Raw genomic sequence first — 24,430 nt, forward strand, 5'->3', positions numbered from 1 at the left:
GAAACATTCTTACTATTGGAAAAAGAAAATCTTGGATACTATTTATGTACTTTCAATGTAAAACGCTGCTTCAGGTGACATTTGAGTACATAGCATAAGTAATGCCTTGAAACAGACATTTTCTGTTCCTTTTTGGGTGTTTTTAGCTTGGTTTCTATGGCAATGAAGCCTATGAAGAGTGTCAGGCCTCTTCTTCCCCTGTCTCCAAAAATAACTTCTAAATTTACCTCCAGTAGAAGCCAAAATAAAATGTGAAGGGGGAGGCTCAAAGGTAGTCAGATTCCTACTGGTTTCAAGCAAGCTGGTGACTCCAGAGAGTCAGTGTGCTGTGAAGACAAGGCAGAGTTGCTACAGGACAAAATGATATAATCACTGCTGTCTGCCCTGCTGGTGTGGGCAGAATTTCCAGTTTACTGGGGCAAGTTCTGCTGCAGTTGGGGGGTTTGTTTTTGTTTTTTTGTTTTTTTTTTTCCCTAGTGAAGTAGTCCTCTGAAAGAAACTGAAGTTACTGAGGAGAGAGTAGGATACGGGACACTTGAACAAGAACTAACAAAGTTTGTGTTCCTGGAACAGCTTGTGTTTATTATTCTAGCTGTAAACACTCAAGCTACTTAATCCTGTTATTGTGCGGTTGTTGTTGTTTTATTTGATGGTGCCTTTTTTTTAATAAAAGAGGTGAAGATTTCTTTTAAGTTGCTGCTTTAGGGTAACCTTGGTGCTTTTCAGAATTTCTGAGAGGCCTTTATGATAAAAGAGAGGATAAATAGAAATATGATTCCTAAGTATAAGTCTTACAAAATAAAGGCACTCTGAGCAGCACTGAAGGGTATAACATGTCTCTATTATATGGAACCCTTAGGATGGAATTTTTCCATTTCCTAATTGCAATTGCTATAACCATTGAATGACTCATTAACTTTGTCTTTGAAGGCAAGAAGTCTCATGTATATTTTTCTTGTCTGATCTTCATGTTAACTCCATCATCTACTAAATTACTCCACTGTTAGTATATTACAGATAATTTGGAGTAAAGCAGCTTTCAAGAAAGCATGTAGAAGTTGTAAAATTAAATTTCTGAGGAATGACAAAGTTTTTTTGTTTTGTTTGTTGGTTTGTTTTTTTTTTTAGGAGTAATATGCTCTTGGACCAATGATGTGCTTGTGGATCTCTGTATCTTCAGAATAGTGACAGCATTTACTGTGGTGTAGTAAGGAAAAAAGTTGCAATGATTGAAGATGAAATAGGGCAGGAGAGAAAGAATGGAAGTAACAGAGATCCATTTAAGTTTGCTTTAGTTTTTCCCCTGCCCAAAGACCAGGTTGTTTTGGTGGGGTAGTCAGAACTACACACACATCCCAAATGAGTGTGAGTATGCCAGCCATTAGTGTAAGAACTATACCAGTAGTGTTTTGTTCTTTATACTTTAAATAATCAAATTCCTTTTATTTAAGAATGGGCTTATTTTGGCTATATCCTTTGCAATACTAGATTTTTCTTGTGAATTTTGTACTTAATTTAGAACCATAACATTTATAGCTCTCAGCTTGCTTTTCTGATCTGATCGACCTTTTTACAGTTGTCTGGTTTGTGTTCTCACTTGCTTTCTGTATCCTGGAATATATTAGGTTATTTTGAAGTGCTTTTGTTTTCTTTGGCTTTAACTACTCAAAATGGCTAAAAATATTTCTCATATTGCTGCTACTTCCGGATCGCTGATTAGGCATTAAATGACCTGATTGCTCAGGACCCAGAAACCCTCAAAAACACCTATCATTTTATTTGAAGGTGACCTCTGAGCATCAGGAAATTTTTTTTCCCCCCTTATTTTTAGTAATGTGAAGGTGACTGAGCCTGGAAACATGTTTTCTGTATAGCTCATGTAGTCTCTGTCCTTGAAGGTATTCAAGATATTTGGATGTGGTATCGTACATCCAGCTGTAGATGGTTCTCCTTGAGCAGAGAGGTTGAACTAGATGGGCTCAGAGGTCCCTTTCAACATCAACCATTTTGTGAACTTGGATATAATCTGCATATTAAAGCAATTTTTGTGTCAATGTTACAGTGCTTAATAAGAAATTTAGTGTTCTTCTTAGAAGGCACTTTTCCCAGTAACCTGATTGTACTGTGCCTAATAGAAAATAATTGTAGTTATATTCTTAATATTTGTTACTGAAATAATATTTTGCTGTAGGGTGTTTGTAAAAAGTACCAACTTGAGGTTAGAGAATTCTTCTTTTAGATATATTTAACAATCTTATTTTTTGTTCTGGGTTTTACATGTGGTGCTTCAGCTGCTGCCTTCTAGGAATCTTATCTTGCAGTTCACACTACTGGGAACTAGCACTTCTCTAATTCTAGTGCTCATTCTTTTTAAAAGCTTGATACGTTCTAAGAACTATCAAGTTAGCTAAAATAATAAAAAATATCTTCTCTAAGAAAAGATATTAGCAGCTGGATCTGAATTCCACAGTTTCAATCAGCATTCTTCCTTTGTCCAAATTCTTATTTCTATATATGCTTTAGTGGACATGTCTTTTTAAAACTGCATCTTAATCAAGGAAAAATAAAATCAAACCAACAACTTGAAGCTTTGTAGGGAAAGGATTTTTCTAGAGTGTAAAGAAAAGGACAATATTTTGAAGTCTTAGAATTTGCATGGAGAAGCTCTTTGACAAGATGCAAGAGAATGAAGGTCCCAATTACAGAAGTAGATGTGTGTCTTAATTCTTTTTCTTCAAGATAAATACAATAAATAATAGTATTTCTCACCTGATATGCTTTAAAATATGCTGATACATTTTATGACTGTACATAAGAATAAAAATTTAATGGTATTAAAATATTAATATAATAGTATTTTGCCATATAGTAAACATGGAAAACTCCAGATTTTTAAGATTCTCTGAAAATCACTGAGAAGAAGAACATTCCGGGGAAAAAAAAGGCAAGGCATCTAACATAATCTTTTGCTGATTGCCTAAAAGAATTTAGCTGGACTACTTGAAGTGGTCACATGCTGTTTTGTAAATAATTTGTTTTGTTGATGAGAGTGATCTTGTCTCTCTTTGAACATGTCTCTGCACGTGTTAGGTTGTCATGGGAAGTATTCCCTGAATGCCTCTGAAATGTGTGTGTTTTTCTCCTAAGCTTCACAATGAGGATGACCCCCCAGAGTCTTCAGCAGCTGAGCAGCCTTCCACGTCTGCAGAGACTCCGCAGGCTGCGCAGCCAGCAGCCTCACCTGAGGCAGAGACTTCCCCTCCTCCTTACTGTAGCATAGCTGTGGAAGCAGCTGCAACCTCAGGTATTTTTCTCAAATAGCAGCTTGTCAGGGATGAGCACGTATGAATCAGCTCTTGGTTCAAAGTGGAATGATGCTGCCATGTAGGTTTTCTTTTCCATGCACACAATTGCAGTAAAAAGCTGTCCTTTGATGTGCAGCCCTTTGGTTTGTTCAGAAGCAGCACTCTTGTAAATTACGCTGATTGTTCCAAATTGCTAGGCAAAATGGATGGTCATTAATTAGCTTAATAGGTTTTATTCAAGTCTGCTTATAGTTCATTTCCACATTTAATCTACATCTTTGAGTAGTGCTCCATTATTAGAACTCATTAGCAAGTTGCATTGCCTCTTTATAAAAAACTCTTCAGACTCTTCTTTAGTGTGTGACATGGTTTGGTGAAAATATTGCCATGAAAAGGTTAATTTTGCTCGAAAGGCTCTTGATAAAACTTCTTATGGAAGATGAGTAATGGGTCTCTTTATTCATTTATTCGCTGCTCCTTTTATTCGGAGATTGTGGCTTTTCTTGGGAATATGGGAGATTTAGCAGCAGGCAACATTGAAGTTCCTGTTTAAGTAAAGTTACATGGATTTGTGTCTCCCATGTGCCAAATAAATATTTTAGGAGTAGCTGCCAACCTAATTTTTTTAAGTGTTTGTTAAAAGAACAGTTTCCTGTCCCTGTTCTTTGAGACAGTGTTTGCAAGTATAATACATAGCTGTGTGGAATTATCCCTATATATAACATCCTTGTGTTGGTGTGCTGACAAATCTGTTGACCATGTGACCTGTGCTGACAAATCTTTATCACGTAAACAGCCTTTTAACGAGCTACTGCTGGGTATAGGAGGAAGCTCATGGCATATTTTAAGTACTTTTAATTAATATTGTTAATAATTCTATTCTATGTGGTGATGTCTTACTGTTACAACACAGAAAAATGAAGTCTGTGGTCGATTTTGATGGCTATTACTGGACTGAAATAATAGATTGATGCTGATACTTAAAAACTTTTTTAAAAAAAGATTTTTGTGTATATATCTTTCGTATAGTTAGATAAAAAGCATTTGGTTGGAACGCCTGGGGATATAACTAACTAAATATGATTTTTTTCTTCATGAATTTGTTGATTTCTTGCCAGCTTCTGTGTTGAGGTTTCTGCTTCGGGTAGCAGCTCAAAGTACCATCGAACTACTAAAAGTTTTTTTTTAAAAAGATTTTTAAGAACTTCAAATGCAAATATCCTCAGTTTTAGCCTCTGTAAAAAATATTCTTTAGAGGTAAATAATGATGTGCATGTGAAAGTTAATATTCTTGACATCTTTCTGGTTTAAAAATAAGTAACTTCTTTATTTTGAACAGACACACAGAATGAGTTTTATCCTGTGCCACCTCCATACAGTGTAGCTACCTCTCTTCCCACGTATGATGAAGCGGAGAAGGCCAAAGCTGCAGCCATGGCAGCTGCAGCAGCTGAAGTTGCCCAACGAGTAAGTGATACAGTTCTGCTCTGTTTCAGTTTTGTGAAATGTGTTAGGCTACTTATTGGTAACAATTTGGCCCATTTTATGACCCATGACTATAATAATGGTGGATTGATGATTTAAATATTTTGGATGTTTAGGAATATTTGGATGTTTATATAGATAGTGTAAGTTACTTGTGAATACTATAAAAAGCACATCATATTCAGTCTTTTGAAAGACATAGCTGTCTAAACAGCTTTAAAAGCCAATTTTTACTCTGTTTTACTACTTTATCCAATATTTTGTCAACTCTTAATCAGGTATCCCCTACTAATATAACTTTGTAGAGTTATCAGTAATGTGTACTGTTGTGGATGGTAAAAATGAAAGAATTACCAAATACCTTTAGAGAAGAAGAGAGAATTTCGACAGTCTGGAAGAGATATGACCCAAAATCGTGTAGGCAGCTTTTAAAAAGAAGGGTTCCTGTTGTTTGATCTATGGAAACTTAAATACTGAAGTTCAAAGAAATGTTCTGAGTACTTAAAAAAGCCCCTACATGAGTTGTGGTAAACAATTAATAGGCATATATCCAGTGTCTCTAGTTTTGTAAGAATTAATCTTATGAAGAATATCGTCTTCAAAATAGAAGATTGGTATCTGTAGTTAGTGGTAAATATTAGTTTTGTAAGCAAGTTTAATCTTTTCTCTGAAGTTCTGGGTTGTGGAAATTCAGCTACTATTGACCATAATGTACTATACCCAAAAAAGCCTTCTTGTGCTTTCACTAAAAATTTCTTCCTTGAGGTCAAATGTGATTATATTTGATATACATTTAAAAATCTTAGTGGCTGTGATGTGCTTGTGACTGGGAAAAAACCTTTACTTACCCAGCAGGAGGCAGGTCCTTCCTTGACTGCTTCACAGTGCACAACACTCACTTTGAGATATGCACAGCTGATGTTAAAGTAGGTTTGTGTAACATCACCAGTGATGATGTCACACAAAGCTGTTTGATTGAATTCAGTAGGAAACCATGGAGATTTGACTTGCCAAGTTTTAGTAGTGAGGGGATCATCTCCATTGTCACATTTTATCTGCTCTAACAGGAGTTTGGATTGTTTATAGTCTGTCCTTACTGCTTGTCACATAAGTAAAACTTTTGCTGAAATACTGGTCTGATTCAAGTCCTCATTCTGAAATTACAAATTTGGAGCATTAAAAACCCAAACTCTAACTTGTAGAGTATCTGTGACACTGCAGACAGGATGTGCATCTCTTGCAAGATTTTTGCTCTCACATCTAGAACCCTATGATGCACAAATTTCAGACATACAAGCAATCTCCCTTGACAACTCAGCCTGAGGTTCAGGCAATTTCCAGAATAAAGCTAAGCAAAACAAATGAAACCCCCAAACAAGAGAGCAAGTATTTTTAGTCTTGTCATTTTAAACTTTTATTTACTCTTTCTTAAAAGTTCAGGTCACTGTAACAGAAACATCTTTTGCCCTTCCTCAAGCAGTCTGCCTGCCTCTGGTCAAACCACAAATTTTTGAAAAATTAGTTTCCTCAGTTGATAAATACAGCTTCAAGTTTTGTAAATGCATGGAGATGGTCTTGCATGAGAAAGTTTAGGCTGCTCATAGTTCTGAAGGGGATGGGACTTCAGAGGTACTGTTCCTGGAGAACGTTCTCAGTGTTCTGTATCAGAGTAGAATTACAGAACTAAAAGTAGATACAAATTTTGGCTGCTTGTTCCTGCTTTTGGTGAAAACATTGGATCTGAGAAATAGCAGTTTTTGGTGTTCCCTGAAGCAGATTTATTATTCATGGCCTTCAGTTAGAAGGGAAGGGGAAAGCCACTATATTCAGCTCTCTTCAGTGGTGGGTGGGGGGGAAGAAGGACAATTGGGGCTGACCCTGTGAAACTTACATGTTGTGGGAAGAGAAGTCGCGTTTTGATTGAGTAGGGAGGTAAGTAGAAGGGAGCAGAGTCTAAGTCAAAATAGGAAAAGGCAAGGATGAATGGAAGGCAATGGTATGGACAGGGTAGAAGGAATTAATGAGAGACAGAAGGGAAAAGGCTTAACTGAGATGGGAGGAGAAAGGAGCCCAAGTGGGGACAAAATGTAGTACTAGGAAAGGAACTGAAGCTGGTGTGTGAGAAAAGAGGACCAGGGAGGGAAAAGGAGTCTGGAGATAAGAGGCGAGAGAGTTGGATACAGTGATGAAGTGAGAAATCAACTTTTTCAGTCTGCTTTGCTAGAACACACAGGGGATCTTGAAATTCAAGAACTACGTGACACCACAATAATTTCACTTATGAAAAATCCGTAGGAACACGTCATTCCCCCAATGCAGAGATGGACTAAAAGATTCTAGACTTAATGGCAATACTAAGTTAGTATCAGAAGTGTATCTGAAAGTCACATTCTTGCTGACTGCTGAAGAGCTCACGTTTATCAGTAATTCTGCTTAGTTTGCTTCTGTTTTTTGGTTTTTTTTCCCCTCTTTCTTTTTCTTTTTTTAGCAAGTGCATGCATACACACAAGCTGTATTTGAGAAACAGCATTAAGGTTGCAAAGTTGGGATTTGGGGGAAAAGTAAAAAATGCTGAAGCTGAGTTTCGGCTTTGTACATAATATTAAAATTAAGTGCCAGTGCAGTTTTAATTACTGCTGTTTTAATTATCTTACCACGTGATGCTTCCACAAAATCCCTTCCTTATTTAATACCTCTGGACTTACGCTGAGATAGACTAAGACTGTGTAATAAGGGTGTCTTAATGTGGCAGGTGGCTGGAATAAGAAAGAAGGCTCTTGTTACAGTTTGAGTGGTGCTTTGCCATCTTTAGGGGAAGGATTTAGCTCTGAATACCCATGGAAGAAAAGATAAGTAACTTAATTATGTAACAGTAATGCAAAGTTCAATTGTTTTCTCACTTTCACAAGTGACAGCTGCAGACATTATCTGACCTGCATGTTACACACTTTGCAAAACAGACAAATGATGTAACATATAGATTTTTCAGTTTTTATTTTCAGCCTTATGAAATTAGTGCTCTTACAAATGTGAACTGTGCTGTGTTCTAAGCTTCTGGTTTCTTCCTTGTAAACGAGGATATATTGCCTCTTTACTGCAATAATGTAAACAATGGGAAAAAGTTGAATGTCCTTTTGTTACCTTGAGCAATGTGTGAGGGTGATCACTTTCATGGTGGACTCCAAAGTGTGCAGTGAAGGTTTAAATCTACTCATTAATCAAAAGAGTGGAAAATGACATGGAAGGGCAGCACACTTATTACACAGCTTTCAAATTTTTGCCCCCAAATCATGTAGGCCATTTCAAAATATCTTCAATGTGATCATATGAAATATTTCATCATGGGCCTGTGTTAACAGATAATATGAAAATTCCAAACTTAACATTTACTGAAACTTTCAATAATTTTACAAAATTCTTTGTGTAGCTTGTCTTGCAGGAATAGATTGTGTATAAACGTGTGTTCCTTTCAAATGCTCCCAGAGATCTCATTTTTTCAAAGAAATTGTACTAGCCCTGTGTCACCAGTGGTGATAGCATTAGTTATCCTGGCTTTTTCTTTTCAAATCCTCAAGGTCAGTTTTGAAAGGGCAATTTAAATGGACAAAAATGCTGCTAACAGTTTAATGACTTTGTTTGTATGTTGCAATGAATGGCTTTTACTTAATGCTTTTCAGTTGCATTTGTCTTATGTTTTTCTGTTTTTACATGCTTAGCACGCCCAGTTTAGGGAATCTAGGAGTCTGTTTGATGAAATATTCCTCAGTCGTCCAGAGGTATGGTATAGTTCTCTCTAGTTTAGACTTTGCTATGAATTTTCCTGCTGGCAAACAAATGCTTCTGGGGTTAATTGTGCCTTTTTTCTCCATTATTAATTTCTCCCTATTGGTTTGTATGCTGAAAGTATAATCTATAGGGTTTATTAAGTAATTTGACCCTTTCCTCAGAAGTTTTTCTATGTAAACACTGCATTGTGAAGAGTTATATCACTCTTTACTTTATTAGGGTGGTTGTCTCCCTATATGCCATGCTAGATTTCTGTTTGAAAAAAAAGCTAAAAAACATAGAGGAGAAAAAACAGTTCTCCTCTTGCAGAATACTACAGAGAACACTCAAGTTTATGGGGGTTTAATAGATTCAACTTCAATAGATGCTCTGTACCATGTTTTGTTTGATGTTCTTTTGTTTAGAGAAATTACTCTGTGTGACATGCCATTTATGTTGATAATATAATTTGCTGTTCAGATGTTTCTCTGGTCATAGGAGCAGTAACCTTTCTGTTCCTACAGATGTCAACTTATTTAGAAAGCAAGGATGCTGTCCATCTTCCTTAATTTGGCTAAATTTGCCAAAAACCAATGGTATACTGAAATAGTGTTACGTATCTTACAGATTTGTGTGTGTTGTGTTACATTCTTCTCATTAAAAAGAAAAATAAAGATAAAATATATGACCTCATCGATAAAAATGCCACTATCTAACAGAAGTATTTTGTAAAAATCTGTTTGACTCTAAGCATCAGTGTAGAGGACAGTTGTTCTTCATTGCCTGTTTTCATTCCTCAATACATGGTGGCAAACAATTATATTTTGCAGAAAGACTAGGGTAATTGACACCAACCAGATGAAATGAGAGCACTGAAAGACAGTATTAGTGCGGCTTGAGCAGTGGTCAGTGTTTTCTGTCTGCAGGACTGCTCATAAAACCTCAAAATCCCCAATGATGTGTGGATGTAGGCTGATTTGATTTCTTAGTATTCTGAGTATTTAATATCTTAAACACTTACAATTTTTGTACACTGGTTTTTGTAGACAGTAAAGAGAACTCTAATCTTTCCTTTTGACATGGAATGTGATAAATTAATACTTGTTCACACTTAGTACAACAGTGCTTTTTGCAAATATCTGCTGTCATGTTCCTGAGCTGTATTTATTGACCTGTGTTTCTCACATGTGTAAGCATCAGAGAAGCCTCAACTAAATTTGTTACTGTCATTGAGCAAAATTTCCTTTTTTCTGAGTCAGCTTTTACATGGAGCATAATTCACTAATTGTTTTGGAAATGCCAGTATGAAGTACAGTAGTTAGCAGACAATTTTTAAAAAGTCCAAAATTATTATGTATGGGTTTTGTAGACCTTGTGAAATTAAAATTGAAATTGCTTTTTTTTTGTCCGACTTGAAAAAGGAAGTTTTATGGCATGCATTTCAGAGATAAACACGTTGAAATGCAGCTCTCTTTTTTAATGCTGTTTCAGCCCTTCTTTCCTTCCCATTCCCTTCCTCTCCATCATCAGTCTTGTATCTGCAGCAAAGTTGAGCTGAACAAACTGATGCTTTTTTAGTCGCTTAAGATGACTATTTAGGAATGCCTGAAATTATGTGGAGCTGAATTATAGCCCCTTAAAATTCTTGCTTAACTGGCTTTTTGTGCTTCCATTGGAATTGTCTGTGTGAATAGCAGTGTTTTTTAAGTAAGTTATCTGATACAGTGTCTTGGTTAATTAATCTGAAATACAGAGCACAGCTGGAATTTCATAGCCCTATCACTAAGGGTGAAGCTGATTGCTCTGAGTTGGTACAGCAGTCATTCAAGGATGTTTTTAATCTAATTGCTATACCCTGGTGAATTATTTTGCTCTATTTACAAAGGGGAACATGTGACAGAGCTTTAGGTCACTGTGCTTGTTTAATGCCCTTTTAGTCATAAACATTATTTCTGTAGTAAGTGCTTGTGGGTGAAACAGCCAAGTAAATTTCCCTTGATCACTCTTGATTTCATTTATTTTTATAGGAAATTTCTTATGTCAGTTCCAATACATTATGGTAATAGGAGGAAAAATTAGGAAAATAATTACCTGTGCTTCTGTTTAGACCATTTTACTGCTACTACTGACAACATTATTTAACTTGTATCATCCCGCATTGTTTTGATGTTACTCATTTAAGTTTAAAAATGGTGTTTAATTGGTGTTAGCACTTCCTAAAGAGCCTGATGAAAACTGTCATTGTGAAAACTTGTGTTTGCTGAAGCAACGTTCCACCTGTTCCTAAAACTGCATATATAATACCTGCCAAGTTCTGTTCAAAATCGAGTCCTGAGAAACAAAGCAGATCTCTCTTTCATTATTTTAAGGTCCATTTTGACTCAATGGGAGAAGTCTTTGGATGGTTTTGACTGACGTCTCTGTTTGCTTTTGTTTTACTTCAAGTGCTGTGCCTTTTGAGTTTGGAAGCCTTTCAGACACTTTTAATGTGCTCGCGCCCTCTAGTGACCCTGGAGGTGTTCTTTGCCTTCCTTATGTTTTTCTGTGGGTTATAAAATTGGTTGGTGCAGTGCTGTTGCATCAGCACTTGAACTTAAGATACTAACCTTATTCTATAACTTTTATTTTATGTTAAGGAAATTATTAGAAGACCTTTCCAGCAGGAAACGTATAGAGCATACTGTGTGATGTCTTTTCAAAAAATATGTAATAGTTTGGCTACGTATCAAGATAGTTACCTTAAAAAAATGTATGTTGATTTTCATTGTCAAAGTACTAATCTGGAATAATTCTAGCTTCATTTAAGATGAGCAGACAGTATGTACATAGCTTCTACAGAAAATTTGGGCTCTGTCAATATAAACAGCAAATAAGATTTGTTTTATACTTAGAAATTATTTTTTTAAAACTTCCTTTATGTGGACATGTTACAGGAATGTAAATTTTCTTCTAGCTTTAGAAGCATGATTAATACTTTATCCTATAGGTAGTTATTCTAAACTTTTCACTAAATTATCACTAACCTGTAAATCCAGGAAGAAGAGTATCCACCACGGGATGATTTCAGTGATGCAGATCAGCTTAGAGTGGGCAATGATGGCATCTTCATGTTGGCATTTTTCAGTAAGTTATCTTGTATCCCAGACCTACTGAGGTATATCTTAATTGTGCCTTTTTCCTATGGAGTATAAAAGAGCTGTGATAAATTGCAATAATGTACTGTAATGAACAGATTTTTCTGCCTGTGCTCAAATATAAACACTTCCTGTTCCAGATACAGCAAATATGTTGCCTTTTTTTTGGTGGCATCTGTCACAGATAAGGAGACAAAGCAAAGTTATAGTAAATGCTTGAGGGTCTAGCACTGGAAATTCTATCATCTTCTGGTTGGACCACCAACGTGAATTAAAGACCAGATCACACAAATCTGGCAATTGATTTTTAACTGGAAAAATATTGAGAGAGGTGATGTGCTGAATAAAAGTTGCTGGTGTTAGTGTAGTGAATTAAACAGACATGGATTGAATTTTTGGAACAAATCCAACCCTACTCATTTTCAGGTTGAACTAACCACTGTTTATATAAAAATGCATTGTTTTCAGGTAATCTCTGATTTCAACAAGCCCTCCTGTAACTCTTTGTCATGTACTGTGTGTACACTGTGCATGTCTTGTAACTTGTGTACTGCATTAAGCAAAGTTAGATTTAGCAGCTAGAAGCTGTTTCTACGAGGAAGCTGCGTTAGTTTTACAAATTGCTTATTTATTCTGAATTTCTGAGGGTTTTGCCCTTTCTGAAATAAATGTTTGGCAACCTGGATGGAAGTTTGGTATTGAGAATATACCTAATGTTCTGCTGAGAATTCATCATGATTAAAGCTGATTGATTATCCACTGAAGCCTCAATTATGTCTTTTACCCTAGGTTTTGTGGAAGTTCTTATGTAGTCTTTTTTGCAATCTCTTTAACAGTTGCAGATGCAGGTTACGATGCTTTCACAGGTTTTTATGTTGATATATGATGTGGTGTTTGCCTCTTGGGATCAAAATATGTGTCTGCCTCACAAAACAAATCTATAAAGATGTTTATAGAGTAGCAAAGTGAGTTTTGTAGACTGACCTCTTTCTGTAGTTGGAGCATAGAAGAAGTATATTCTTGGGGTCAAAGGGAGGTATGACTTAGTTTTTCTTTTTTACTTTATTTTCTTTTCCCTTTTCTATGTTCTATAACATAACTTTTTGTATTTAACCTATTTAGTTCCTTTATTGTGTGAACTTGTTCTTCCTTTTAAATTCTGGTTCAGGCCTTCATTAGCACTGCACTAGGAGGCCAAGGGAATTGTTTGCTTTAATATGTCTTAAGTCCTTTAAGTCACAGATGTCCAAAATTGCATTCCCAGAACCTGGTGTCCACCTTCAAAAATGCAAGTATGTACTTGGATAAATTGGCAACCTTCTCTTCAAATAGGTATTTAGCTGAGTCTGACTGCACAGAAGAGTACTCTTAAACATTGGACAAAAATACTGTGTAGATCATAATTTTTCATGATTGTTCTGAGACTATTTTGTTGTAGACTTTGCTTGCCTATGAAGGAAGTGCATAAAATGAGTGTGTACGCATTGTAAGGTATTTATGCAAGTGTGTGTTTAATTGGAATGTGTTGGTTATAATGGATACTGGTTACACAGGGAAATTGATAAACTTTACTTGCTGTTTGTGCTCATAGTATGAGGAGTTCATAAAACCAGTTGTAGATGGTAATAGACCTGAAATGTTAGTTTTTAGTAATTTTTCTTAGGAAATTGGTGAATTAAATGAAAAATGATCTTAACATAATGAGGGTATACTTTGTGTGGGTCGTGTATTCATGCTTGTCCAATAAGGAGATAAAAGTCTCCAGGAAGTTGATGTAAGCAGATTTAGGAGAGCAGCAATTAAAATGAAATTTATAATAAGGCTATCTTTTGGGTTTTTCCTCAGAGTGGGACATCTTTAAATGCAAGTAGAGGTGGCAGATCACAGAAAGCCTCAAATAAACTCCCTGGCATAGTTAAAATGTAAGAGAACTGTATCAGGAACTGCTCTCTAGTGAAAGCAGAATGAACAAATGTCTTGTTCCAGATATGCTCTCCCACTTCCTCCCTGACTGTCAAGTACAGCACTGGAAGATCTTGGGGATGGAAGCAGGGGCAGATAGCTTTAAGTATAAGAATAAGTTAGAATTCTTTAATTTCATTTTATGCAAGTGAAGTGTAGCAAAATGAACTTCATGCTGAGCTTACCTGCATGTTGCAGTCACTTAGCGATATGTATCCACCATCTAGTGGTAGCTGCCCACGTTGCATAAAATTGCTGTCTCCAGGCCATCTAGTGGCCAGATCTGTTTGTTGGGGGGTTTTGGTCGTTTTAGGAGCCTGCTGCATGCCTGTTAGAGACCTGTTTCCCATCTAAGCTATAAAGTGTTGTTCTGTTTAGCAGGATGAAACAGAATAATACAATACAAACTCAAGAAGTGAAGTTCTTTGCATGAAGAGCTGGATTTTTTTGCTTGATCCAGAAACTTAGTGAAAAACCTTTGAAAAACAGTAAATTTTATTTCTGATATATGGTAAAATCATGTTTCAGGAAATTGGTGCTGCCCTTAGTCTGTGATTATGTTGATAAGCTAAGAATCTTCTCTCCATTGGTCAGGACTGGTGTCTGTCAGTTTCTTATTTTGAGGGAAATGAATATATAAGTGAATATTCATTTTGCTATGAATGCAAATTGGAAAAAAAATTATATTGGACCACTTCATATGTTTTTTTTCTATTTTGTATTTTTAAGTGCCTTGTAGAGCATGGTAGAAATTTTTTAGAATGCCAGAGGAAGTTAGTAGGTGAGTTTCTTGGAGTATTTTTTTTTTGTATGCACAACAAAAAGGAGGAATTTCTGAGCTGTATCTTCCCAATTTGAACACAGCTGTTATTGTGATACAATAAGTAACTGTCACGGACAAAGGGTTTGGTTTTTCTGCTAATCTGCCTGTAGTGGAAGTCTTTTGAATTATGTCTGATAAACTCATACTGGTATGTTATCTGAAGGAGATCCTTTTGGACGTTATTAAAAGGCTTATATGGTTTTCCTTTATATTTAAGGAATGCTTTAGAACCAACCTTTTTTCCTGTTTGGAAAAAAGGAAGGAATTGTGGAGCTTATCTGAATTCTTTGAAACCATGTAAGGGAGTTTTGGGTTGTCCCTACAGCATAGGAAAAATGAATTTGAACTTCACAGGTTAATAAGGAGATAAAAATGGAGAAAAGTGTTCAGTAGTACAAGCAAAGCTTAAATTCTCATACATAAATCTGACCTTTTTGAACATCTAGGCTATTTAAGCACTGTATACAACTCACTGCAATAAAACCTGGTTTTATAGGGAAATGCAAATGTACAAAGTGTCCTAGACACTATACTGGAACAGAAAGTTACCATACCAAAGTTTTGTAAATTAATGTTCATACAGTTTTCAAGCCTGTTAATTGTCTCAAGCAGTCAATAAACTGCACACAAGCTGGGATACCTTCTTTGGGGGTTTCAAGGGGGCCCAATTTGGAAGGCAGAGTTGTAGCACAAGTTCAGGGTGAGCACAGTCTCCTTGTATGTGCTTCCTGAGGCGTGGTAAGCATGGTTGAAGTTCCCGTGGGAGGCTTCCTCTGTGTAACTTTAGGAAACCTGACTTCTACATGTCTGTATCACAAATGTTCTGCAGGTTTCCCTTAGTCATGCAAGAGAAGCTGAGGGGAAGTTACTTCATTAACATTTGAAATGTTGGGACATAGGGAAACTGTTTTGAGTTCTTATTTCTCTCTGGTTATTAGGGGAGGCTGACTGACCTTCAAACACAGTCACTTAACTTCTTTCTTACTGCAGAAACAATTTGACTTACACAGTTTTTCTGTATGTATTAGATATAATACAAAACAATTGGAATGAGGGAGCTTCTAGTTGGGTAGTAAGAAAAACATAGCAACAAGAGTAATGAAGAAGTAGGAATAAATTGTCAAGGAATGTTTCTGAACATTAATTACTTAGGAAACAAGTTGTCTTCTGTGGAAGCTGACAGCCAACACTCTAAGTGATGATCATCAGTCTGTAAGTGAACCCTCAGAATGGAGCAAAGATCTATATCCCAGTTAAAGAATGGAACAAATTGTATGCAGGAGTGGGAAGAACAACTCGTGCCATAAAATCCTGGAAAGAATTATTTATTATTGCAGTATGTTTAGTAAGTCTAGGCCAGGTATAAAGCATTATGCTCTTTGGTGTTTGCTATATATTAAAATAGCAAGTAAATGAACAAACAAATTGTGGAATAAAGACTATAACTGAGCATTAGTTGCTTTTTGTATATGTAGTTGCCATTATAATCTTTTTACAGGCTTGATTCATGGCTAAAATTTGGAACATAAAGCTTCAGATCAGTTTTATTGCCTTCTTTTCATAATACTTAAAAACTTAAGTGAATAATGTGTAGTTGTGGAAAGCTAAGTAAAAAAGATCAGCAGGTGAAGTGCTGGAGCAGCTAAGGAAAAATCACAATGTAATGTGCTTGTCATTATGGTTTCATCTGTTGTATTTCAATATGTACAACTCAAAAGTCTTGTACTTTGTATTTTGGGGTTATTTTACTGAAAACCTTGAGGAGAAATACAGTATAAATGTAGGGACTGCATTGCATCACAAACACTCTATTAAAAAACACCTTGAGTCCAACCCTCCTTCTCCCAAAAACCCATTTCTTATGTGGGTCATTATCACCCACATAGTTGTTGTCATGAGGAGATAATGCTAAAGCTTATATTCTTCTTATATAAATTGCATTTATATGGACTTATTCCTTTTGTAATCACCTCAGGAATTACAAAATTCAAAAACCATACTTTCATCAGTCTCACTTCTCTGAATGGTCTAGAGTATTAAAAGTAGATACTGAAATGATGATGCCAGTGCAGTCAGCATGAGTTTAGTCTAAATGTCTGAAATATGTTAATGGAAAGTTGACAGTAATTGAAAGTTGGGCTCAAGTAGGCATGTAAGCACTTTTGGGATAGAAAACAAATCTTGCACAGTGGTTTGATTTGCAGAGGAGATCTACAAGGATGCACCCAGACTCTGGCTGTGTGTAGAAAATGGGCAAGCAGAAGTTTAGAATTCTTTTTTAGGGTCATGATGTGGTTGTAGCAGCTCACCAGATTTTTTCCCCCTCAGTTTTAGGAATGACTTTCTTTATGACAGCCCATTATTAGTGTCATGGCAGGTACATTGTCTGTGCAGGAATGTCATGGAAGCTGATGTTGTATGATGGATGAGATCATCTCGAGCAGTTGAGCAGTGGCATTTACATTGCACAAAGTGGATGCAGAAAAGTAGTGGAGGATAGCATTTATTGCAGCAAGGAGCTTGTACAACGACTTAGTTGTCTCTAGTAGCTAGAGAAGGAAGTTGGTAATTCTAGTGAAATTAGTGCATAATTCCTTTTACTGATCACACCCCTCACTGGTCTATTTTCTCCCTCAGCTTGATGGGGGAGCTTTTGCTGTGGCTTCTCTATGACAACATAGGGATGAAAATTATGAAGAACTTTCATTGCAGTAATAAGTTGAGACAGGAATTATACAGGAATTTACTGCAGCAACTCTTACCAGATGCAGTGTAAGCTGGTAAAGCTCAGAGCTTGCATGGCTGACAGAAGATACACATGGATGCACATGATGGAAAAAGATACACAGATGGGCAAATGAGGCTGATCTTGATGTAGAGAAAAGCAATTGGAGGGAGTTGCAGTCTGCTCAGAAGATGCATTTTTGAAAGTAAATATTGTATTTCATAACCAGAATGAAACAAGGAAAATGATTTTCAAAGTAGTGGTGGGACATGAGATGTAAGAGAGAAGTAATGGCAAATATGGAAAACATGTAGACATTATAGTTGCCTTTCTTAAGTTTGTTAAAATGATGCAACACCAAGGCAGTTTGGGAGAATCTCCCTGATTGCCTGTGTTTTAGAGCAGTGGAAGTTACGTCTTCCTTGTGCTGCTGACACACACAAAAATCTGAAGACACAGATTTTTGCTTAGGTCCTGACTGTACAAGTTTTCTAGCAAATGGTTGCAGATAAAAACTTAAATAATGAGATTTTCCTTCTGTATGTACTTCAGTTTTATTGGAATATGTGAACTTGCATAGTTTACAATTTTTATAACATTGTCTTTTCTGCTGGTATTAGCTACTTATGTAACTTGATAGAACAGCAGACTGATTAGAGAGAAAAAAACCCTACTGTGAACAGGACTGGAACATGCTGATGCCTTTACTTTCAAGAGTTGGGCAAATACCTTTATGTTAAACATCCATCAAATACTTATGCGGTGACTTATGCATTCTATTTTGAATATTCCTTTAGTTCAAGTTGAAAGTAAGGTAAAATGGTTAGTGCTCGTTTTTAATTATAAAAAGCTATTTTTCCCCTCCTGTATTTATGATTGGGAAATCTCTGATTTTTATAATGCATTTACAAATGAGTTGAGGTAATTAAAAAAAATATATTAAAATTGTACATATTCTGAGAATTTCTCTAGTGCTCACAGACCATTAGAAACATGTGAATCTTGTGTCCTTTTTAAGATACCAGTCTTTAGGTATACCTCACCATAGTAAAAGTCACCCTTGGTAGCTTGAGTAGAGGGGAGAAAGAGCAGTGAGCTTTTATGCTGAGGCAGGATCAGAGAATGCATTGAATAAGGAGCTTTTGAAATCTGTTACTGTTAAAAGATGGTGGGTTTGGAGAACTTGCTTAAAATAGGGAAATCAAAACAATTTATCTAGGCTCTCTCAAATGTAAATGTGTCTTAGAAAAATAGGTAAATGTTGGGGTCACAATGTTGTTCTATAGGGGTGGTTTTTAGCAGGAGTTGAATTGGTTTTGTTTGTTTCCTCTGCATATGCCAGTTTGGATCAGCATTTGCTCAAAGTTTTGGGTTTTTTATTTTGTTTCTTGGGGTCCTTTTAGATTTAATTGTATAAAAGTAAGAATTCTCGTTGCCGCCATCTTTTACCCATGCCTCTGAGCAATGCAAGATGTTTTCTCACTTGAACTAAATGACTATTTTGATGTGAAGTCCTCCAAAACTTTTGGAACTTCCATGTGTTTAAAGTTCATGGAATCCTGCTGCAGTTTCACAGACTTGATTTTGCATTTGTGAGCATATCATTGCATCTTCATGTAGATTATTGGAAAAATTTTAATAAGGTTTTAAAGTATAAAAATAATGGGGTTTAATAGGTAGTATTTCAAAATGCTTTAATTAAAAAAAAACTTGAGCAATTTTCTGTTCCTAGTTGTGTGTTCAAACTTTAACTGAAGAGGCAGACTCATTTTTCCTCTGATGATTTAATGCCTGAATTTCATGTAGCTAAGTATGGGATTTTAAACACTGAGAATTTGTTGGCAGGGGTTTTGTTCCATGCTGCCCCTCTTTCCTTCCTCTTTAGCCTCCTCTGTGATTCTTATGTTTACTGTGGAGTTCCCTAATGTTTTCAACTTTCCACTGTCATATTCTCTCCAGAATTCCTGAGTTACCTTCCTCTACCAGTTTCTCCAGCTCTTCTGTTTGGTGGCTCTCTTATTGGATGCCCTCACTGATTTCTAAGCTGGGTCATTCCCCTAATTGTGAATTCTCACAGTCTGATATAATGCATGCAGCCTGAAGTCAATGCAGATGATGATGCTGATTGCCAAGTACATATGCAGATATGAAACTTTAAATTGTTAAACTGGGGGTTGTGTAAAAGTGTTAATTGAAGCATTAGTGGTAGTTATGCTCAATGTTCTTTTTGTTCATTGATTTTTTTTTAACTTGTGTAAAGCTGCCAAGGCTACTTATGTCTTATGAATATAGAGCTAAAAGAGAAGGCATAAATATAGATCTAAGAGACTCATGAAACATCAGTTTCTCAACTTACCTTCATTTCTACACTAAGTTTTTGGAGCAAGAGTGGATACTTTTATTCTGTTAGATCAAAAATGGATAAAGCTAAACATTGCAGCCTTTATACATGCACATATGTGTGCATGTAACTATATTTTTGGTTATAAAGGTGCAGAACGGGTTTTTCTTTTTTGTTTTAATCCAGATCTTGTATGTTATAGTCCTTTTTGTGAATTTACTTTTCATGTCCAGTATAATCTGGTTAGATGTCTATGGCAGTATAATACTTTCTTTTATGTTGGAATTTTCTCTAGTGTAAAGTCGTAGGTTCCAGCCTGTTTACCATTTGCTTTGTCATTAAGTGACTATACCGGGGAATGTCTGGGTTCAAAGTCAATCTCTGAAAGCCTGAATTACCGGAAGAGAATTAACTGACTGTGTAAGCATGTCCTTAGTAGTTTAAAAGTGAAATTACTGTGAAGTCTGTTTGCTTAGCTCTACAGATTAACAGAAGCTACTGTTTCTTTTATTTTATAGTGGCATTTATTTTCAACTGGATTGGATTTTGTTTATCCTTCTGTATAACAAATACCATAGCTGGAAGGTATGGTGCAATCTGTGGATTTGGTCTCTCCCTGATCAAATGGATTCTCATTGTACGGGTATGTTTCTTGATTCACACAATACAGACTCTGTACAACAAACACATAAAGGATATAATAAGGGAATTGAAAACCACTATTTTTTCTTTTTTTACTTGACATACCATTTGATGTTCACATTTCTAGTAAAATAAATACCAAATGACTCAATCCTTGTACAAGTATTTAAAAGTCTACAGAAGTGGAGCAAGTACCTAAAATATCACTGGTATTATAGTGTCATGCATGAAAGATTTATAGATGTCTTAGACTGTTGGGAAAGGAATATAAGAAAGCATTTCTTCCTTGTATTTGATTCTTTTATTCCTTGTAAGATACATATGGGACCAAGTCCAACTTAAATATGAAGTTAGTCACATTTTTACAATATTAAATGCTTGAGTCTTGATGTTTTCACTGCAAAACTCGATACTTTTCCAAAAGGCACAGTAGCTGAATGCAAGTTACTTAGCTAAGTAGATGTTAGATGAAATGTAATGGTGCTTTCTGATCTTGAATTCGGCTTATCTGTGAGACACAACATTTAAAATCCTGTCCCATTTAATGAAGAAAAAGATCTTGGATAACTTACATATCTTTCATATTCTGCCACCAGTAATCTTTTTTTAAATATTTTTTTCTCAGTGTATGTGTTAGTAACTTGACTTAGACTTAGCATGATAGTAAAAAAATTGTTGGAAGATTGCATGGTCCTTCCTGGATATGCACAGCGTACTTAGAACTTTTTTTTTAATTTCCTTTTTGCTCGTTCAGAGCAGGGAAATGCTGCTGGACCAGATGTGATTCTGATGTATTTGTTGGAATTCAGGGGCTGGGATAGAATATATCTTAATAGAGAGAGGGAAAACATAAATTTTTCAGCTATGCGTTCATTTGGGATATTTTCAGCTTCCCTTAAGGCATACTGAACAGAGGGCAGAAATTGCTCATTGTGTCACTTTTATTATTCCTCTCTGCTGGAAAATGTGCTCAAAACAAATATACAAATTATATATGCTAAACTTCCTTTAGAACACAGAATTACTGTGTTCTAGACTATAATTAAATTATTGTATGTAATCCATTATTAATTCTGAAATATTAGAGCTGGCCAATTTCAAGACCTCAGGGATGGAGTTTTTCATAATGAAGATCATAATGTTCCCCTATTGTCTCCCTTCCTAGAGACAAGGGCAGAAAGCTTGTGAGGTCTGTGTTGACAGTCATTTTAATGTGACACACAGGCAGGCCTGTGTGCACCAAATTGTTCTGTCCTTTTCTTTCAAGCTCTTTCTTTTTCACTCAGGGTCAGTAGTACAAAACTTTTTAGTGTCTAAACAGCCTGAATTAATGTATGCTTGATGTGTATCAGTTTTTACTGGGGAAAAGGAAGGGGGTAGGGCGAACAAAAGCACAATTTTGCTATTGGGGAGGTTCTGCAGCCATGGCTGATTCTGCCCAAGGAGAGGGGAGCAGTGCATGTGGGCAAGTATTTGATTGTTGGTTTTAGTGAATCTTCTTTTCAATTAAATGAAATTGTAACTATTAGAAAAGTATCTTGATAGGTTTGTGTGTGTATGAATATAGATATATATTTATAAGCACACACAGATATAATGTTTAGAGAATCGAAAATACTGACTAACAAGTGAGATGGGATCAATGTCAATGTGTTGTCAAAATCCTAGGAATTGCGTATTTATATATGGATAATGTAAAATACCAATTCTTTAGTTCAACTTAGCAATTCTGTTTCTTGCTTTTTTTCTTTGATTGATGGTCAAAATGAATACTTATACTCTTATATACTCAAAGAGTTCACATAATCTGGCTCAAAGAATTCATATAATCTGGCTTTATTCTGGAGCAAACGTGGATTAATTGAAGGAAAAAAACACCTTTATCTACAGTTCTTTATATGTCTTAGATTTTCATCTGGTTGTATATGAGGCCCAGTATCTTTTGTTTGGTTGGGATTTTTTTTGTTGGATTTCTTTGTTTTGTTGTTTTTGTGGGGGTTCTTTTGTTTGTTCAGGGTTTTTTATTTCCCCTCCCATTACTTCTTGTTAGATATACTGAAATGTCCTAGAAAGGGCAAATGGGAAGCACTAAGCACAAAAGTCAGGATGCAGTAAACATAATGAATGATAGCAGGGTAGAAGCGTATGGGAAGTGTGCAAAGCTGCTGAGTAGGTTATTTTCCTCCTTCTGGCAACTCTTCATCTCCCCATTTCTACTTTTTGTGGGGGTTTTGGAGACTTTTGATTAGCCTTTTTATCAGTGAAGCATGAAGTCTGGAGTCTGGTAAAGGCACAGATACCTGTCTCCAGTACGATCACACCCTGCCCTCCAGCTGCCTCCCACATCACAGGGAGGACAAAACTGTCTGCCTGGTCACTTGCAGGAACAGTTGAAATGGCACTTCAAGGTTCATTTAGTTGCGTTCAGCTCACTGCTGGGAACTGAATGCTGGTTTGAAAATGAAAAGACTTTAATGAGTTGGGGGTCTTTATGGGGCTGGTATTCATGGCAGCGATTAACAGTAGGGGGTATACAGAAGGTCAAAAGCTCCCCTTTTGTAGGGTCAGCAGAACATCCCTGTCTGATAAGATTAAACTAATGTGGCTTTTCGTGTTAATATCTAAAGCAGCAGGCTGCTGTAATGTGTTTGGGATGGCAGGCACTGAGGGGAAAAGGGGAAAATCAACAAGTGGTGACTCATTATAATAAAAAATGACAGATTACTGGCAAATAATACAAGAGTGTTTTCATATATACATATATATTTTACATGGGTACACACACGTATTTTTTAGAGATTTTTCATTACTTTGCTGCAAACCAACTGATAATAGGAATGTTTTATTTGTGTAATAGACTGCTGTACATATACTAGTTTTGAATTTTAGTAGGATATATTTATTTTAACTTGCTCTTTCCTCCTTGCTTTCTCTATTTGCATAGTGCATTAAATATGTCTTAGTCATCTATCTTACTGCAACTAAGCCTCCTCTATGAATTTCAGTTTTCAGATTATTTTACTGGATATTTCAATGGACAGTACTGGCTTTGGTGGATATTTCTTGTACTTGGTAAGTGGCAGTTGAATTCATTTCTGTTTTGATGTGGAAGTACTCAAAGATGAATCATGTAGCTGTAAATAAGAGTTTTGTAACATGATTAGCTATGTGCTTTTCCTTAGCTGGTGATAATTTTGTTTTGTTTTTATTTCCATACTATTCATGAGGTTATTGGTAACCATAGTGGTGTTATTGTGTGAACTGTGGACTATTCAAATACTCTTCAGCTCAAAAAATTTTGTTCTGCATAAGGGATTATGTGTAAAACCGAGACTTGTGCTTTTTAAATTGCTTCTACTGTTCTAGGGGTGCAGAACTGTGTAATGAAACTTTGGCCTTATGTGATAAGTAGTAGTTACATGTATAAACCTATATGTCAAGTATTAAATTTTAAAAAATGTGTCTGAGCCCAGGAAGGTGGAGTCTGCTGTCTTGTGCACAGGTCACAAAATGTCCTTTTTGAGTCCTTTGAAATGCAAACTGCATCAGCAGTTGCTCAGTAGGATGAGAGAATGGTTTCATGCTTCCTGATCACAGTGGTCCCATGATGTCAGCTTTCTCTTAAGAGCTCTGTCTGCCCATGTTTCAAGTCTGATGCACATCAAATTCTACTCTTGTGTTTGTTTTTAATGAAGGTATACCAAAGCCCAACCACTATAACTTTTCTCCAAGTGTGGATTTTGTAATTTAGATATGGAATCTGGAATGATTTTCTTTGACAGAAGTGAATGCTGCTATGCATTTTAATTTCTGTTTCCAGCTCTGGAAGCATGGTAAACTGTTGCTGGTTCAGTAGGTGGCACTCTTCCCTTTGAGTCAATTGATTCAAGTGGCTAACAGCAAATGTTAGAATGAAGCATTGAGTAAGTTAAGAAAAAAGACCAACTCTGAGATCTTCATTGTGACTCACTATTTATCTTGCAAGAAATGTCAAAAATCTTAAACAACATTACCAAAAAATTTCTCTATCTGCCTCTTAGTAGCGTTTAAGGGCATTCATCTCTAATGTCCACCTTTCTCTGCTATTGTGCACTTGGTTGCTTGATATACATAAAACCTGCAAATGTTTAACAGCTCACAGCATCAGTCCCTTGAATGCTTTTGTATTTTTTGAGGTTATTGCATTGAAGTAGATGAAATGACTCTTTGCAGGCACAAACATCTCCAGATAAGTCTTTAATTAAAACA

At 36.0% G+C, this 24,430-nt stretch overlaps 1 protein-coding gene across 2 annotated transcripts in view; it reads left to right on the forward strand.

The window, feature by feature from the left end:
* The window catches only part of NDFIP2 (Nedd4 family interacting protein 2), a 45,082-nt gene that overhangs the window by 15,230 nt on the left and 5,422 nt on the right, over positions 1 to 24,430 (forward strand). The window contains exons 2-7 of one of the 2 annotated variants that reach the window (XM_059493618.1): positions 3,148 to 3,304; positions 4,645 to 4,772; positions 8,507 to 8,566; positions 11,591 to 11,678; positions 20,059 to 20,183; positions 23,188 to 23,254. In XM_059493618.1, coding sequence (XP_059349601.1) covers positions 3,148 to 3,304; positions 4,645 to 4,772; positions 8,507 to 8,566; positions 11,591 to 11,678; positions 20,059 to 20,183; positions 23,188 to 23,254 — 625 coding nt within the window. The remainder of the gene's footprint in view (positions 1 to 3,147; positions 3,305 to 4,644; positions 4,773 to 8,506; positions 8,567 to 11,590; positions 11,679 to 20,058; positions 20,184 to 23,187; positions 23,255 to 24,430) is intronic. The other variant, XM_059493619.1, reaches the window with a different exon arrangement.

Source organism: Ammospiza nelsoni, chromosome 2 (assembly GCF_027579445.1).
Source record: "Ammospiza nelsoni isolate bAmmNel1 chromosome 2, bAmmNel1.pri, whole genome shotgun sequence".
Classification (NCBI taxonomy): domain Eukaryota; kingdom Metazoa; phylum Chordata; class Aves; order Passeriformes; family Passerellidae; genus Ammospiza; species Ammospiza nelsoni.